The 16118-nt window shown below is 37.7% G+C and overlaps 1 protein-coding gene across 1 annotated transcript; it reads left to right on the plus strand.

Annotated features, from left to right (window-relative positions):
• Nucleotides 1-1142: 1142 nt before the first annotated feature.
• Nucleotides 1143-8932, plus strand: LOC120537675 (cathepsin G-like). Its single transcript, XM_039766781.1, has 5 exons — nucleotides 1143-1225; nucleotides 2851-3010; nucleotides 5728-5869; nucleotides 6285-6497; nucleotides 7973-8932. The coding sequence occupies exons 1-5, from the start codon at nucleotides 1171-1173 to the stop codon at nucleotides 8138-8140; spliced, it is 738 nt and encodes a 245-aa protein (XP_039622715.1). The 5' UTR covers nucleotides 1143-1170; the 3' UTR covers nucleotides 8141-8932.
• Nucleotides 8933-16118: the final 7186 nt, after the last annotated feature.

A 16118-nucleotide genomic window follows, 5' to 3' on the forward strand; every position in this document is an offset into this window, starting at 1 on the left:
CCACTTGGAGTTTTCTCCTCTTAACTGTACTCTTTGTCTCCTGCTAGTTAACTAACTGTAGATTCAGTTTCATAATTAATCTTTGTTGTGGGACGACTGTACCAAATGCTTTTTGGAAGTCTAAGTTAATTATGTCATGTTTTATTTTTGTCAGCTATTCTGGTTGTTTCTTCAAAAAAACTAAAAGATTAGTTTGTCAGGACCATTCTTTCATACACCCGTGCTGACTGCTATTTAGAATATTATTTTCATTTTGGTAATTTTCTAGCTTATTTCTTATTATTGTTTTCATAATTTTGCATGGCACAGAAGTAAGACTTATTGGTCTGTAATTACTAGGATCCATTTTGTCTCCCTTCTTGAAGATTGGAGTCACATTTTCAGCTTTCCAGTTCTCATGTCCTTTTCCTTTCTGAAGTGCCTACTGAAGTATGCTTAATATGGCTTTATAGATGACATCTTTTATTTCTTTCAATACAACTGGTGAAATCCCATCAGGTCTAGGAGTTTTATTAGTCTTCAACATATTGAGGTCTTGAAACACATCTGACTCTTGTATTTCAAAATCTATGAACTCAGAGCTTGTTTTTACTTCTGGGACAGAGTAGTCAATGGGACAGCACCCATGTATACTGAGGTGCTCATGAGGTCCTAACCTCCTTCTCGCTCACTCAGGCCTGCTAATTCATGGCATCTTGTGATGCCATTAAATCTCAATCCAGACTCTTTTCACATGTAGCACCTAACTGGTGTAACAAGCTACCCAGCTCCATCTGAACTCCTGACTTCCTCAATGTGTTTTGGAAGCATTTGAAGCTGCTTGTTCTATGAATATCATTCTAATTGATAATTGCTTTGATACAAGACACTTAGTATTTAAGAAATGAGCAGCAAGTAATTTTATTTGGTTTAGAGCTCCTCACTTGTGATGGTCAATTTTGTAATCTAATCCTCTTGCACTTGTTCCAAAACACTCCCCAGACTGATGTTGACATCTTTTGTAAGTTGCCTTGTATAAAGGTTTCTGATAAGTGATAAGATGGAATGGAAACTTTTAACTTGCATTCTCTTTTGAAACTGTAATTTCTATCTAATCTGTGGCTTGTGGTTACTCTGAAGTTCTAATAAATCAGCCTGGGAGGAAACTCATCAGACCTCAGGAGCAGAGCCATGCAGGGCACATACCGGACCTCCGTTGTCATCATTTTTATCTTCTTGCTGTCAGGTAAGTTATTGATGGAAGGGGTACTTGGGAGTCATTCTTTTCAGGTGTAATCATTTTATATAATAATGTGATGTTTGAATAGTACAAAAATGAGAGGAAAATGCCCTTAAAATGCCCTTAATTTCTGGATTTATATACTTATACATATATTCACATGGCAGCATCTTCTAAAAACTGTTTGAGCCGATTTAATGGCATAAATGAGGTGTTCAGTTAACTGCTGTATATGATTACACTTTTTATATTTATGTAATAATCGCGTTCTTACCTTAATCCCATTTGGTATTATACCTCTTTTAAATTTCTTTTTCTTTTTTACATTTATTGATTTTTAAAAAATCTTTCTATTTCAACATTTGTCAAACATTCTTCATCTTGGCCCTCAAGAAAGCCAATTACACAAAGTGTAACTGACCTATAGTTATATTTATTAAACTTTGTTGAAAATTTGCTTTTTTTCTACAGCATTTATTTGTCAGTTTTCTGATAGTTAATTCACACAATACTTAACATGAACATCAGGAAGCTAACATTAAAATGAAACTGCATCAAAACAGAAGTCATATTAATTGGGACTAAAGCTCAAACTTAAGAACACAAACTCCTTCTCAATCTAGCAGGTCTAGCAGGTCTAGCAGACCTTCTTCTTCTGCTAGAAATCTTGGTGTAAGTTTTGATTCCTCCTTTTTTATTCCACCCATATAAACTCCACTAAAAATTTTCTTACTTCCACCTCCATAACATATCCCGTGTTCTCTCATTCCTCTTTTTTGTAATACTGAGAAACTCATCCCTGTATTTATGACATCCAGCATCGTCTATAGTAACTCGCTATAGTAACACACTAACCTGCACTCTATGGATGGCATGGCCTTCAGTTCTACAGTGTCCAGACTTTGGAATGACATCCCGAAATTAATGAGATCAGCCGACTCAATTCATTCTTTCAAAAAACAACTTAAAACTCATTTGTTCAGGATGGCATTTGATCTGTCCAAGTGCCCCTGAAGATTTGTTTTTGTATCATAAATGATGTTAGTTGCTCAGGGTTTTCTTGTCGTATTTGTATTTTTGTATTTTATTTTGTTTTACTGTCTCTTACTCAAAGGTTTGTGTTTCCTGTATTTATCTTTATTTAATGTTTTATGTGGATATTATTTGTATCCAGTGTTGTTTATGTCCTGTTGTTCATTCTGAATTTCTGTGAAGTACTTTAAAGCATGGGTAAGGTGCCATATAAATAAAATGCATTATTATTATTATTATTATTATTATTATTATTATTATTATTATCTTCTTTAGTCACAACCAAGTTCATTGTATTCAAAAGCAGTGTCAGCTCATTCATTTCATTCTGATTTTGTTCAGGTTGCCATCTCTGTTGACTCTCGTTATTTTCTTTGCCTCTTTATGTCATTTTGGAATTCTTGCTACTATTCTTTTGTAATTATTTTGATTAGGAGGATTTTTTGCACCATTTTAACATACTTAGATACATTTTTGTCTTTCTTACTAAACTTGTTCATTTTAGAAATGCCTTTGAAGAACCTAATTGAACACAAATATTCATTGGTGGTACCTCACAATTTTCCCTCATTGTGACAGTTGCATCATTCTTTTCACAGGTGCATTTGGGTACAAAATTGTGGATGGAAATGAGACTGCAGTCAACAGCCGTCCCTACATGGTCTTCTTGCTCATCCAAAGACCAAATAAAACTGTTGCGTGTGGAGGGTCCCTCATTCGCCAGGATGTTGTCTTGACAGCTGCTCACTGCAATGGAGAGTAAGTTTAACATGGGTGGTGAGTCGGTTACCTAAAACACAGGCACAGTTACTGAAGTCAGTGTTTTAAGGTGGTATGCCATTAATGGCCTTGTGACAGCAGGTTCACAGTTTTAATTTGACTGTTTCCTATTTCTATTTTACCACCAGAAGATGAAATCAAAGCAGTCACATTTCATTTAAATGAAATACTATTATCATATTTTTTTCTTTATTGTTTAAGTGGAAAAGGTGAAAAAAATGATGCTATTAACAAAAGGAATATGCTTTAAAATTATAATGTTTTTTATTTCAAAGGTGACAGATTATTTTTACATAGATAAAGGGGGTAGCCTTTTTGTTTTTAATGAATGTGATACTGCATCTAATTTTTTCAGTAAAGTGTGACCTTCCTTTGGGCCTGACAAAGAATCTGTTAAATGTTTTTACACCAAAAGCACACTCCTATATAATTGGTGTCTCTGCTTCCTTTAAGACAGGATCTTCACCCATCTTCCTTTACATAATTTTCATGTTCCTTTTATTATCTTACTAACAAAGGAAGAGGAACCACTCCTCTTAACGGATTCCCCCTCTGCCTTGAACTGAGGCATCCCATATTACACTTACTATACATAAATGAAAGAAGAACAGATACAATGTGCTTGTGTGTGTTAATGTAGTATTCATATAGTACCCTCAACAACTTCAGTGGCACAGACAGGCACAGATTTTGCATGAGTGTTTCTTCAGAGAGTCCATTTTCCTTACATAGTCCAAGGACATGTTATGGCTAAGAAATACAGTGCAATGTGGAGCTGTCATTGGGCATGCTACTGAGATGTTGCAGGATTTTTCTGATACTAGAAGATAATCCCTTGGACATTTTAGTGCCAGAAGCTGTAGGTATCAAAGGTACCTACAAAATTGGATTTAAAGTTGGTTACTTGACAGGAGACACAGTACAGATAAGACAAGAAAGCTTCATGTGATGTGAGGATATTAGTAGAGTTTTCAGGGATCTGTTCTTGGATTGTTACTTTTTTTGACTTATATTAATGACATTGACTCCAGTATAATTAGTAAAGTTGTGAAATTCATAGACACTTAAATTGGAGTGTCTCCACTTAAATTGGAGACACCAAGGACCTAGACCAACTTCAGAACTGAATAAATATGTAGGAAAGTGTAAAGTGCCACACATGGGCAACAGGGATATCATCTGTAAGAACAAGATGGGGGACACTGTCCTAAAGTGAGCAACCTCTAAAAGTGACTTAGTGGCTTTATGTGCACACAATTCTTTTATTGTTTAAGCAATGCCCAGAAATTATTAAAAAGGCAAATAAAATACTAGGCTATGTGATAAAAACATGAAGTTAAATCTAGGGACATTATGTTCAGGCCTCAGGCTATATAATGCACTAATGAGATCACATCTGGAGCATTGTGTGCAATTCTGGTCACCACACTACATGAAAGACATAGCAAGCACTGGAAGCTGTGCAGAGAAGAACAACCAGGTGGATCCCAGGACTTAAGGACATATTGTACTTTGACAGACTAAAAGAAGTAAACCTTTTGTAAACCACTGCACTACTGAAAGTACCCTAACTGGATGCATCACAATGTTGTTTGGCAATCGAACTTGCCTGGATCGCGAACTCCTCCAAAGGACTGTCTGTATAGTTTCTAAAATCATTAGAGCTTCCATAGCTTCATACCATCTACTCAACCAGATGTCTGAGGAGAGATGAATCAACCATCCAGCTTATCCCCCGTTTTCACTTCTGAATTCTAGTAAACGCCTCAGCACTCGCTCCACACATTTCAGGGACAACTTCTCCCAAGTCATATGGTCACTGAACTCTCACTAATCTGATTTTACTTGTCCTGCACTGTGTACTGCACCCACATGCTGATGTATGCGTCATTTTACTGAAAGTTACATTTTTTTCACTCTTATTTACTGTATTATTTATTTTTTCTTTTCTGTCTATATTTATTCATACTTTACCACAACTGTGGCAAAAGAATTTCACTGTGCTCTATATGTGACAATAAATATCTCAAATCTCTAATCTTTAGTCTTGAGTAGAGGAGACCATGTGGAGACATAATCCAGGTCTTCAAAACTTCTCAAAGGCATTGATAAAACAGATCCATCAGAATTATTTAAGTTTATACTTGAATCATGTACTCGAGGACATCAGTGGAAACAATGGAGAAGTGCATTTATAGCACTGAAGCCAGGAAGTGCTTCTTTGTGCAAAGAGTTGTGGGAATCTCAAGCAAATTAGAGTTGTAGAAATCTTTACAACATTTAAAAGGCATCTGGGTGACATATTGGGATAGCTTAGCTATTAGCTAAACAAACGAACTGAATGGTCTCCTTTTGTTTGCCACATTTCTTATGTTCTTGTGTTAGCTGGAGTAAACACTTGCTGACAAGTGTTTCCAGAGGTAAGTGTGTGTGTGAGAGACAGAGACACAGGTGAAAATTCAAAATATCCTTTTTGTTTCTGCCTAACTTCAATATGACCATTAAGGAATTTTTTGTTATTTTGTGTATTGCTTTCTCTGTTTTTTATTGTTTTCTGCCTTGTGTTTAAATATTTACATCAATTCCTTTTTCTCTACTTTAATTATCTGTTAAACAATGTACTTAATTGATTTATCTTTTTATGTGATCCTTTAAAATTCAACTTATTTTACACAAACATTTTCATTCTTCCATAGCCGTATTGAGGCATTTGTTGGAATTCATTCGGTGCAACAGGCAGTAAATGCAAGACAAGGAATTGCTGTGTTACAAGCCCATCATCACTCCCATCCCAGTTACAATAATAGGACCTTGGCAAATGACATCATGCTTCTAAAGGTGACAGTTCCATATAATTTCCATCCTGCCTTGTTGGGTTGCTTGAATTGTGTAGGCCTCACTTCTTTCACTTCTGTGTCACCAGAGCTTCACACGCATGAACTTCCTATACATAGCATTTAAGTAAATGCAATGACATAATTTGTTTGTGTCCATCCATTAGAATTTTTAATTCCTTCTAACAAATTTGTTTGGTATCTTTACCTGGTTGAATTTCAGGTGAGCATTTTGTCACCAAACATCACCATTACCTAAAGAAACCTCACAGCTAGAGACTAATTTTCACGCCTGTAAACAGCATTTAAAAATTCTTCTTCTGTGCTATTAAAGGCATTCAGGACAGTAAAATAACAGCAATCAAGTAACTAACATCCTCACTCAGGACTTTCTGCTTTTGTTTTTATTTCATATACAGCTAAGTCAGAATGTGGCCAACGCGAGACTGATCCAATATGCACAGATCAACACTCCCGTGGCAGTTAATAATCCATGTTCTGTGGCAGGCTGGGGTCAAACTGCTAATTTGTCTCATCCAAGTGATGTGTTGAGAGAGGTGCAGGTGACAGTTCAACAAGTCAACGCCCAGACAATCAACGCAAGAGGCACCGGTAGAAGGGGAGTTTGTAGAGTAAGTGTGTGACTTATTATAATGAAGAATACTTTCTCTTTTTTTAAAACTAGCAGTATTCTTTTAAACCAAATCTACTTTAACACTATGAAGAGATTTGACACCTGCTTGTAAATGCCACATGGCAACAGAGGCCATAGGATTCAATCACAGGACCTATTTTGTTAAACACATGAGAGCGGTTTGAAGACGCAGACCCCGGGTTATATTAATGAACTGCAGACAGTCCAACATCTACTGTGGATATGTATTGAATTCTGATCTCCTAATTAGAGACATTAGAAAAACAGGGCAAGGAGGATGTCAAAAAAGATGATTGAAGCCTTGAAGCTGGAGCACTCAAGAGGAAAAACAAAATAAAATATAACTTAAATAAGAAAACATATAAATTATTAAAAATAGTGTTATTGTTAAGAATTTAAAGTTATAAAGCCATTGTTAAGTTCATCTGTTTAGAAAAAAAATAAAGTACAAAGGCCTTTATGAAATCATTTAGGTCAAAGCAACATTGCAGAAGCCTCTTATTTTTGTATCATTGATAACACCCCATCAAAGGTCACTCCCTGCCTTGCACCCAGGAGGGGCTCTGGTCCTCTAATAATTGTAAATCAGTTAAGCTGGTTAGAGGACATTATGCTATAGTTTAGCTAAGGCAATAAGTGCTTTAATTAAAAAATATATATATATTCTTGCTTCTAAGAAACAATAGTTGATCACCACATACTATACAACTGCAGTTTCTAAACATGAAGTAAGAAACACAAAAAAATGAATTAAAATACCTTTAATGCAAAGACAGCTACATGGTAAAACCTGTGGTGTAATGTCTTATAATGTCAAAGTGACCTTTAATAGTGTACGTATATATGGAAAGGGTGTTTTCATACACATATTTTTTTTTATTAAACTAACATTGCCAATTTTGCTGTGTGGTGTTAAAAACTGAACAAAAAATTGAGACAAAAAATTAGAGCAACTGGAAGGACAGGACAATTGCAAATGTGAGAAATTCGTAAGAAGCATTTTATTAAATGCTTTATTAGACAGAAATTCTGAATGTATCATAAGTATTACACCAGTTTTGTTAACATAGCAATTTGGATTGTGTCTTGCTTTTGGTTGATTTTATACTTATTGTTTTATAGATTGCAACTGATTTAGTTTGATTTTGTTTTTTATCTGTTTAATTAAGAAATAATTCAGTGCTAATAACTTGTGCACTGTAATAATGAAAAAGATTAAGTTGTGTCAAACACATCTGAGTGCAAAGGAATAAAAAGGTATCTTCTGCAGAGTACACCTAAATAATGAGAAAAGTCATTGGGTACATGTTATACTGTATATATTGTATAATATTTCAAAACTGTCCTGGACACTTAGTCTGTATAACTAGATTAGTATTTTATTTCAGGAGGTTTGAAAGTTATTTGAAATATCTACACATCTGCTACATTATACTTTCTGTTTTCTTGCAGGGTGACTCTGGAGGTCCACTGATATGCAATGGAGTGAACATAGTTGTAGGTGTTGCTTCTTATATCCGACCTGGTAATTGTGATGACCCTGGACGCAACGATGTTTACACGAAAGTGTCTGCATACAGTCAGTGGATCAACCAAACGATGGGAACCATGCTTCGCTAATTGTTCTCTTCAGAGGATGCCACTTTAATTGATTCTCTGAAATGACCAAGTAAACCAAGCCAAAGGCATCTTCTTCAAATTATAACACTGCAGCCTTCTAGTAGTCAGCTGACTTATGAAATTAATCCCATCTTTGTCTTTATAATAATTCTCATCAGAAAGCAGTTCTCTTACACTTCTGTGTTATACTCAGAAAAATTCAATACTCATTCCACATTAACACATATCACTCCAAATGTATTTTCCCATGCAGCAGCCATAACATAAATAAGTATTCAAACCACTGCTCTCCTTCAATTTCATTTTGTATTTAAAGATGTCCCCCTTACATCACTTTTCAGAGGTGGCTACTCCCACTTTGCAAACTGTGTTATCTGTAAAATACAAATGTGATGAAATTTTCTGATTAAAATTTTGTGACAAATATTATTTGTCCCCATAACATGTTGTCATCCTCCTTGGTGCTGCTTTAGTTTGCAGCACTTCTGACTAGATGAGAGCCACTGTGAGTACACAGGACAATGGGGATTTCTGCATGGGAGTTCAGTACAGAACCAGAAAAAAAGTATTAATCTAAAAGGAATATATGTAAAGGTAAACTGAGACCAGTCAGTGCCGCCAATACAGTCATGTATTGTCCTCCTTTGTATCCTCACATTGCTTGCTCTTCATCTGGTGACCTGTTTCTGATCTTAGAAGTGTGTTTCATGGGATTGTGTCAGTCTGAAGCTTATTTTGCATTCGTCATACATTGCTTTAGCAGCTTAATTAAAATCTTTCATTTTAAAATTGTGCATTGTATTTTTCAATTCATTCATTTAATGAATTGCTCTGTGTAAGATTTCATAAAAATGGAGCGTGGAGGGCAAAAAGACAGAGGCTATCACAAAAGAGAGCCGACATCTTATCATTCTGAAAATATGTCTATTGTGCAAAATATCAATGATTCTAAAAAATTTTATTTGATATAGTGCTTTTCATAGTGCTCATCCTCACTTGTACTTTAGAAATGAATAAAAAACAGACTGCCAAACTATGCAACATAATAGTTTTATCAATTATATAAAACTATATAAATATTAACATAGTGGTTTTATCAATTAAATATTTTAAGAAAATAATTACATTTCAAGATAATTTTTCCATCCATTTACTAACTCAAAGCAGAACAGACCTCATTATCCACACTAACAATCTCCCAATGTTCGGGATTTAATGCTTCCCATTTATTCCTGATTAAGCTAAAGTAAATCATTCATCTAGAGTCCTCTCTCTGCCTGTTGGTCTTCACTTAGTTCTCCATGCATCAAAAACAGCCACAGGATATTCTCACTAGATGCCTAAATCAGATTAACAGGAAGTAAAGTGGCAGCTGTTGTACTTTGAAGTCCCCTGAGATTTTAAATTCCTTATTTTATCAAGAAAATGAACCCTGGATTGCTGCAGAAAATGTTTAAATGAAGGGTCTGCTTGATGTTTTAAAGCAAGACAACAAAACAGGAGTTGGGGTCTACAGCAGTATTTATTGTCTGGATGGCAACTGTGAAAAAAATGGTTGGTAAAAAATAATAAATTGACAAATATAAACAAAACATTGAAATCATTGATCTAAACTGACAATGTGTTTATGTATTTTCAAGGCTATAAAACCTGGAGACTGGGATGAGGTTGGAGTTGGATCTTCAATCAGGTCAGAGGTGGTTTCAGAGTAATTGTTAATATTCTATAATTCCTTAAAACCTTTAATATTTACAAGCACAAAAGGTTTCACACACACACACACACACACATGAAACATGCTAAAATGGTATAAAACACCATAGTATTTGGTCTGTTATCTGTTCAGTTCCTGTGAGGAATTTGAGTCCACCGTGATCATGAGATTTTACAAGTGCTCCATTCACTTCATAATAATATTCTCAGGTGTTTCCAGGTGGAATCTTTATCTATCCAGCCTAACTAACTGTCATATGCCGATGTTGACTTTAGAGACATTGAAACGCAACATTGCACAACCACAATGAAATGTATTGATTTTGGGAGAAAAAAAACAATAACCCAAAAATAATTGAGACAGAAACAAGAGGTCCTTCTAATGGATTATAGAGTGGAGCACTCCTATACCTGCCAACCCGGTGACTGTCACCCAGGTATTTGACACCTCCTATGTGAAGAGTGGTCTGCTGGCTGCTACAGTATCTGTATATCTAAACATACATAGCAGGTTCACATAACAGCATGAATGGACTGCTACCCCTTAAGCAATAGATAAAGTGTGGGACTAGTTAAAAAATCCAGAAATATTAATTTACATCAAACAAATATGGGTGGTCTAGTGGTAAGCACAGCAAGACACCCCCCCAGAAAGGGAATGGTGGCCACAGACAATTGCTCTCTCCTTAGTCTTCCTGACTGATTCTTCTCTAGTTCTGTGTGTCCTTGTCATACTGGTGGCATGATTGTTAGTAATAGTTTAAAAGTGCCAATATAATCTGTGAATCCAGCACAAAGTCAGAAGCATCTCCATACCATCGAACATTCTGCAAGAGGGGACATGTGGTCTTCAGCATTTCCCCACTTGAAGAACTGGCTGTGATGACTGTACTGGGCCTTGACTTCTCTCTGGCCTGAACATGTATGCATAAATTTATTATACATTGTATTATGGGAATGGAAGTTATCATTTAAAGTAAGTTAAATACATATATCTCTTTTTATACCATATTTCTATTGTGTGATTATTTTTCTGCCATGGTTACAAAAGGGATAGCTCTAGTCTGTTCTGCATCAAGAAAGGACGACATCCCAGGGGAGAAAGAGTGCCCCTGCTGGATATACCCACTAACTTAGTTTTTCAGTGTTATCAAAGCAATCTTGTTTTAGCTGCACAGGCACCTGGCTAGGACCCCTGGTGTACATCAACCCTTCTATTGTCCTTAAAAAGTCTCTTTTGCAGCTTTTGCCTTCCCAGTTCTTACAGTTGAACCAAGGCTACACTCCTCCTCCTCCTCAACTGTGCATTCTCCACTGGCAGCTAGCCGACAGAATAGTGCTCTCCAGCCTTCATTCTTAAATAGGCAATCTACTGCTGCCAGTCTTTGTCAACTGTTCTTTGCCTTCCTCACTTTTGTTAGCAAAGAGTAGACACCCCTGGCATCTACAAAGTCAAAGAACAACAACATTTATTTATATAGCACATTTTCATACGTGAAAGTAGCTCAAAGTACTTTAGAATAGTAATAGATAAACACAGTGTGACAGGCGCTTGGCATCCTTACCCAGCCAGGACGCCCCTGCACACTATATTCAGGGGGAGCAGCCATGGACACTGCAATACCTCCCCCTGGACACTAGATGGCCGCCTCACTGGGGTGGAGCGGTGTCTCTGCTTCACGCAGGGCATCCTGGGAATTGGAGTTGGGTGCAGCCCTGTTGGCTCCCGCAGGCACTGCCAGGGGGCACTGTGTTTGGGACTCCTGAGCCCATATGGGCAACAAATTCATCACACCCGGAAGTGCAGCGGAGATCAGGGATCAAACACCTGGAGCATTTCCGGGTGAACTATAAATGGAGCCAGCGACCATCACTCAGGGTCCAGAGTCGGGTGGGAGGAGGACAAAGCTTGGTGAGGTGTGGTGGAGGACGAAGAAGAGAGTGTGCTATTTATATTAAGTGCTTGTGGGACTGTGTTGTGGCTGGGGGGTTCATGTGGAAGACGTGTCCTCCACCTGAAGAAAAATAAAAGTTTATTTAATTTTACACGTGCCTCTTGTGTCCAATCTGTGTCGGGTCGGGCGCTATATAGCGCTATTCTTACAAGCGTCACAAAAAAAAGTAAAAACAAAGTACAGTAACTTACTTACTTACTTACTGCCCTTACGCCGTCTGGCATGTAGGGAAGCAACAAGGTTCATTCATAGCTGTCTGTTTGGCCATAATCTCCAGTGTGCCCCAAATATAGTTCAAAGCTTTCATCTCGTCCTCCACCGTTTGTCACCAGGGTGTTTTTGGTCTCCCATGTTTTCTATGTCTTTCTGGTGTCCAGTGGAGTGCTGTTTTAATGATGGTATCAGCATCTCCCTTCATCACATGGCCCAACCACTTCCAGTGCTTCTTCATTATGATAGTCCACTTTTGGAAATTGGAGGAGGAGGAATTTGCATTTGGAGATCTTTCTGAGCCAGGAAAAGCCTGATATCTTCATCACGCTTATGGTGTGGAACTTTGACAGCTTGGTTAGGTCATGCGCCAACATTCTGCCCCATATAGCAGTGCAGTCAGAACACAGCTCTTATACAGTTTTAATTTGGCATGGATGCTATACTTGGATGACTTCCACACATTTTCCTTGGTCCTGAAGGCATTCCTTGCTTTTCTTGTCTGCTTTTTATATTCTCACCCATCTCACCATCCTGAAGGTTTTCACTGCCTAGGTAGTTGAACTTCTCTATCCTGGGTAGGTCAGCACCTTATACTTTGATTGGTGTAGTGGATTCCACTTTCAATGTCATGATCTCTGTTTTCATTTGGCTCATTCTCAGTCCTACTTGACCTCCAAAGAGGCATAGACATTCAGTTATTTCCTGCATGTGTTGGTGTGTGTGGGGCAGCAAGACAAGATCATCTGCAAAGTCAATGTCTTTTAAGGTGGTGACGAGTGTCCATCTGATACTCACTCTGTGCATCTTCTGTTGTCTTTCTCATCACCCAGTCTATCGGCATGTTGAAAAGCATGGCAGACTTCACAGAGCCCTGTCTTACTCCAGTCTTGATTTCAAAGGAAAGACTGCTGTCAGCAACTGTACAGGTAAAGTCTGCATACTGTAAAACCTCTGATGATATATACGATCTTGATGGGAATTGCATAGAATCTTAAAATCTGCAATAGGCTTTCTCTGTGGATGCTGTCAAAGGCTTTTTCAAAGTCCATAAACTTTATGTATCTGGTCATTACAGCCTCTTTTCTTTCTGAAGCCAGCTTGTTCTTTATGTGGACAGTTGTCAACAGCATCTATGATCCGCAGTATGATGATTTTGGTAAGAATCTTACTAGTTACTGACAAGAGTGTGATACCACGCCGATTGTTTCAATCAGCCAGTGCACCTTTTTTGGGAATCTTAAAAATTATTCCTTTTGTCCATTCGTTTGGTATCTGCCCCTTCTCCATAATTTTAGTGCACAGTGATTGCAGGATTTTGGCTACCATGCCTGGTTTGGCTTTGAATAATTCAGCATTCAAGTTGTCATTTCCTAGAGCTTCGAAATTCTTGAGAGGTTTCATAGCGGTTACAATCTCATCCCTCTTTGCTAGAGCTGTATTAATCTTGAGGTCTTCTTCTGACTCTCTAACATCTGAACTGCAAGTGGTGGTGGTCTATTTAAGATTTCTTTAAAATTTTCGGTCCAACTTGCCTCTTGTTCCTTCTCTGATGTTAACAACTTGCTGTTCTTATCTTTCACTGGTCCACTGGCACTTGTTTGAAACTTTCCACTTATCAGTTTGGTGATTTTATAAACCCTTTCCTGATTTCCTTGTTCAGCTGCTTCTTCAGCCTCTTTTCTGAGTCTATATATGTAGGATCTCTTGTAGCTAAGAGTCTTAAATTTTCTGTTGGCCTCAGAGTAGTCTGCTTGGAGTTTATCCTTCATTCATACTGACTTTGCATTCAACATCCTCTTCTTGATTTTACTCCTTTCTTCTATGCTGACCATGAACTCTTGTTGTATCCATCTTTGGTCTTCTTTCCCCTTCTGCATCCTAGGCTTGTTTTGCTACTCTGTTCATAGTCTGTTGCGTTTTTCTTCCACATAGTGTCAATTCTTTCTTTTCCTGACACTTTCTCATCTAGGTCTTGTAAAGCCTGGAATCTGTTCTTCAGCTGTGTGATTAAAGTAGATCTTATATCGTTGTTTCTCAGCTTCTCTCCATCAAAGTATTTGTGAGGCTTTATTGCAGTTCCTGCCCTTCTCAGCCCGAGTTTCTCCACTGCTACCACTAGATGGTGGTCACTTCCTACATCTGCTCCTTTCCTAACTTTCACATCTTTCACATCCATGTGCTGTGAATCAACAGATGGTCGATCTGGTTCTTATCTCTTTCATTGTGCGAGTACCATGTCATCTTACGGATCTTGAAATTTTGAAAGAGAGTCCCTCCTATAGCAAGATTGTTCATGGCACAGAATTCTATAAGTCTTTCGCCATTTTCATTTATTATTCCACATCCATGAGTGCCCATATCTTTGGTGTTATGTTTATTGCTGCTTCCCATCTTGGCATTCAAATCGCCCATTACAATTGTCAGATCGTAACGTGAAATTTCTGCTTGTAGTTGTTCATAACTACTGGTCTTTCTCTTCAGTGTTATTAAGCAAAGTCAAAGCACTAAGCAAACTCCTGTCAATCATGAAGAATCCACTGCATCCACTTAACAGTGTCATCTCCAGGCAGAGGAGTAGCTTCAGTGACAGACTTTTGTCACTGTCCTGTTCCACTGACAGACTGAGGAGATCGTTCCTCCCCCACACTATGCGACTCTTCAATTCCACCCGGGAGTAAATCACGAACATTAATTTTATTTTAATTCTTTTCATTTTTATTACTATTTAATTTAATATTGTTTCTTTGTATCAGTATACTGCTGCTGGATTATGTGAATTTCCCCTTGGGATTAATAAAGTATCTATCTATCTATCTATCTATCTATCTATCTATCTATCTATCTATCTATCTATCTATCTATCTATCTATCTATCTATCTATCTATCTATCTATCTATGATTTGTTGGTGCATAACACTGAATTACTGTCATATTCGCTTGCTTTCCTTTCAGCCTAATTCTCAACAGGCTACTGTTCACTGGCTTTCATTGCATCAAACATTTCTCCAAGCCTTTCTTCAAAATTATCACTACTCCTTCATGCTGTTGATTATCTTCCCTTTCTGAGTCTAAGACTGTTTCTTCAGTGAACATTTTTAACTTGCCTGATCCTGTCCATCTGTTTTTGCTGACACCAAGTATGTGCAGACTATCTCCTCATCTCTGCTGTTACCTCTGCGAGTCTGCCTGTGTCATACATCGAAAGAACATTCCACATTCCTATCCTCGACTTGGTTTTCCCTGTGTTCAGAGCTCCCTTTATCATGTCAATGGCATCCTCATGGTTTTTGCTAATGCCAGTCATCTAATTCTCACATGGAGACTCAGGAACTCCATCGCACACAGCTGTTGATTGTTTCTTTGTTGCTGTTTCCATAATGGAGATATTTTTACCAGTCAGAGTGGTGCCCTGAGTTGAATCCCCAAAAATGGTGCACCATTGGATCGAGATTAGTCTGGTCTCTACCCTTCGACCTGTCTGACTCGGGTGGCCCTACCAGGAGATAAATCTCCCACCAGCATAACTCTCAGGGTCGTTGGGACACATAAGCCCCAGAATCACAACAAGATTTCGATCATTTCTAAGGATTTACAACAGTAGACAGTCATAACCTCCAGCTTAATGGCAAATTATGGTGAGATAGCCAGGGAGAACAGGAAAATTAGAACAGTAGTTAGTGGGTTATTGGAAAAATTTTTCCTGTGGGGTTCAACGTCCAGGAAAGAAACCAGAACCATCTGGGCATTCCACATTACCTGAGAGTGTCACTGTTAACAGGAGCTCTCTTCATCTTCCCAGCATCTCATGTGGGTACAATATGCTGAAAATGCTGCATTATTTATTTTTTCTTTAGAACTAATATGCTGTGTGCAAACCTAGCCACCAAGCTGCCAGTTTCATTGTGCAATACTCACTACCACTGCTGCACAATGTGGTGATATGCTTTGTAAAAGAAGGCTTTTAAAACAGTTGATTGCAGGAACTAAAGCACTAGATCTTTCAGGATGGCTTCAATAGTGGAAAGAGTTTTGGCCTTTACTTTGTCAGCACACCCACTTCTCGAATGAGGAAATGGCATGTTTTAAAGGCAGACAA

Source organism: Polypterus senegalus, chromosome 10 (assembly GCF_016835505.1).
Source record: "Polypterus senegalus isolate Bchr_013 chromosome 10, ASM1683550v1, whole genome shotgun sequence".
In the NCBI taxonomy this organism is placed as follows: Eukaryota; Metazoa; Chordata; class Cladistia; order Polypteriformes; family Polypteridae; genus Polypterus; species Polypterus senegalus.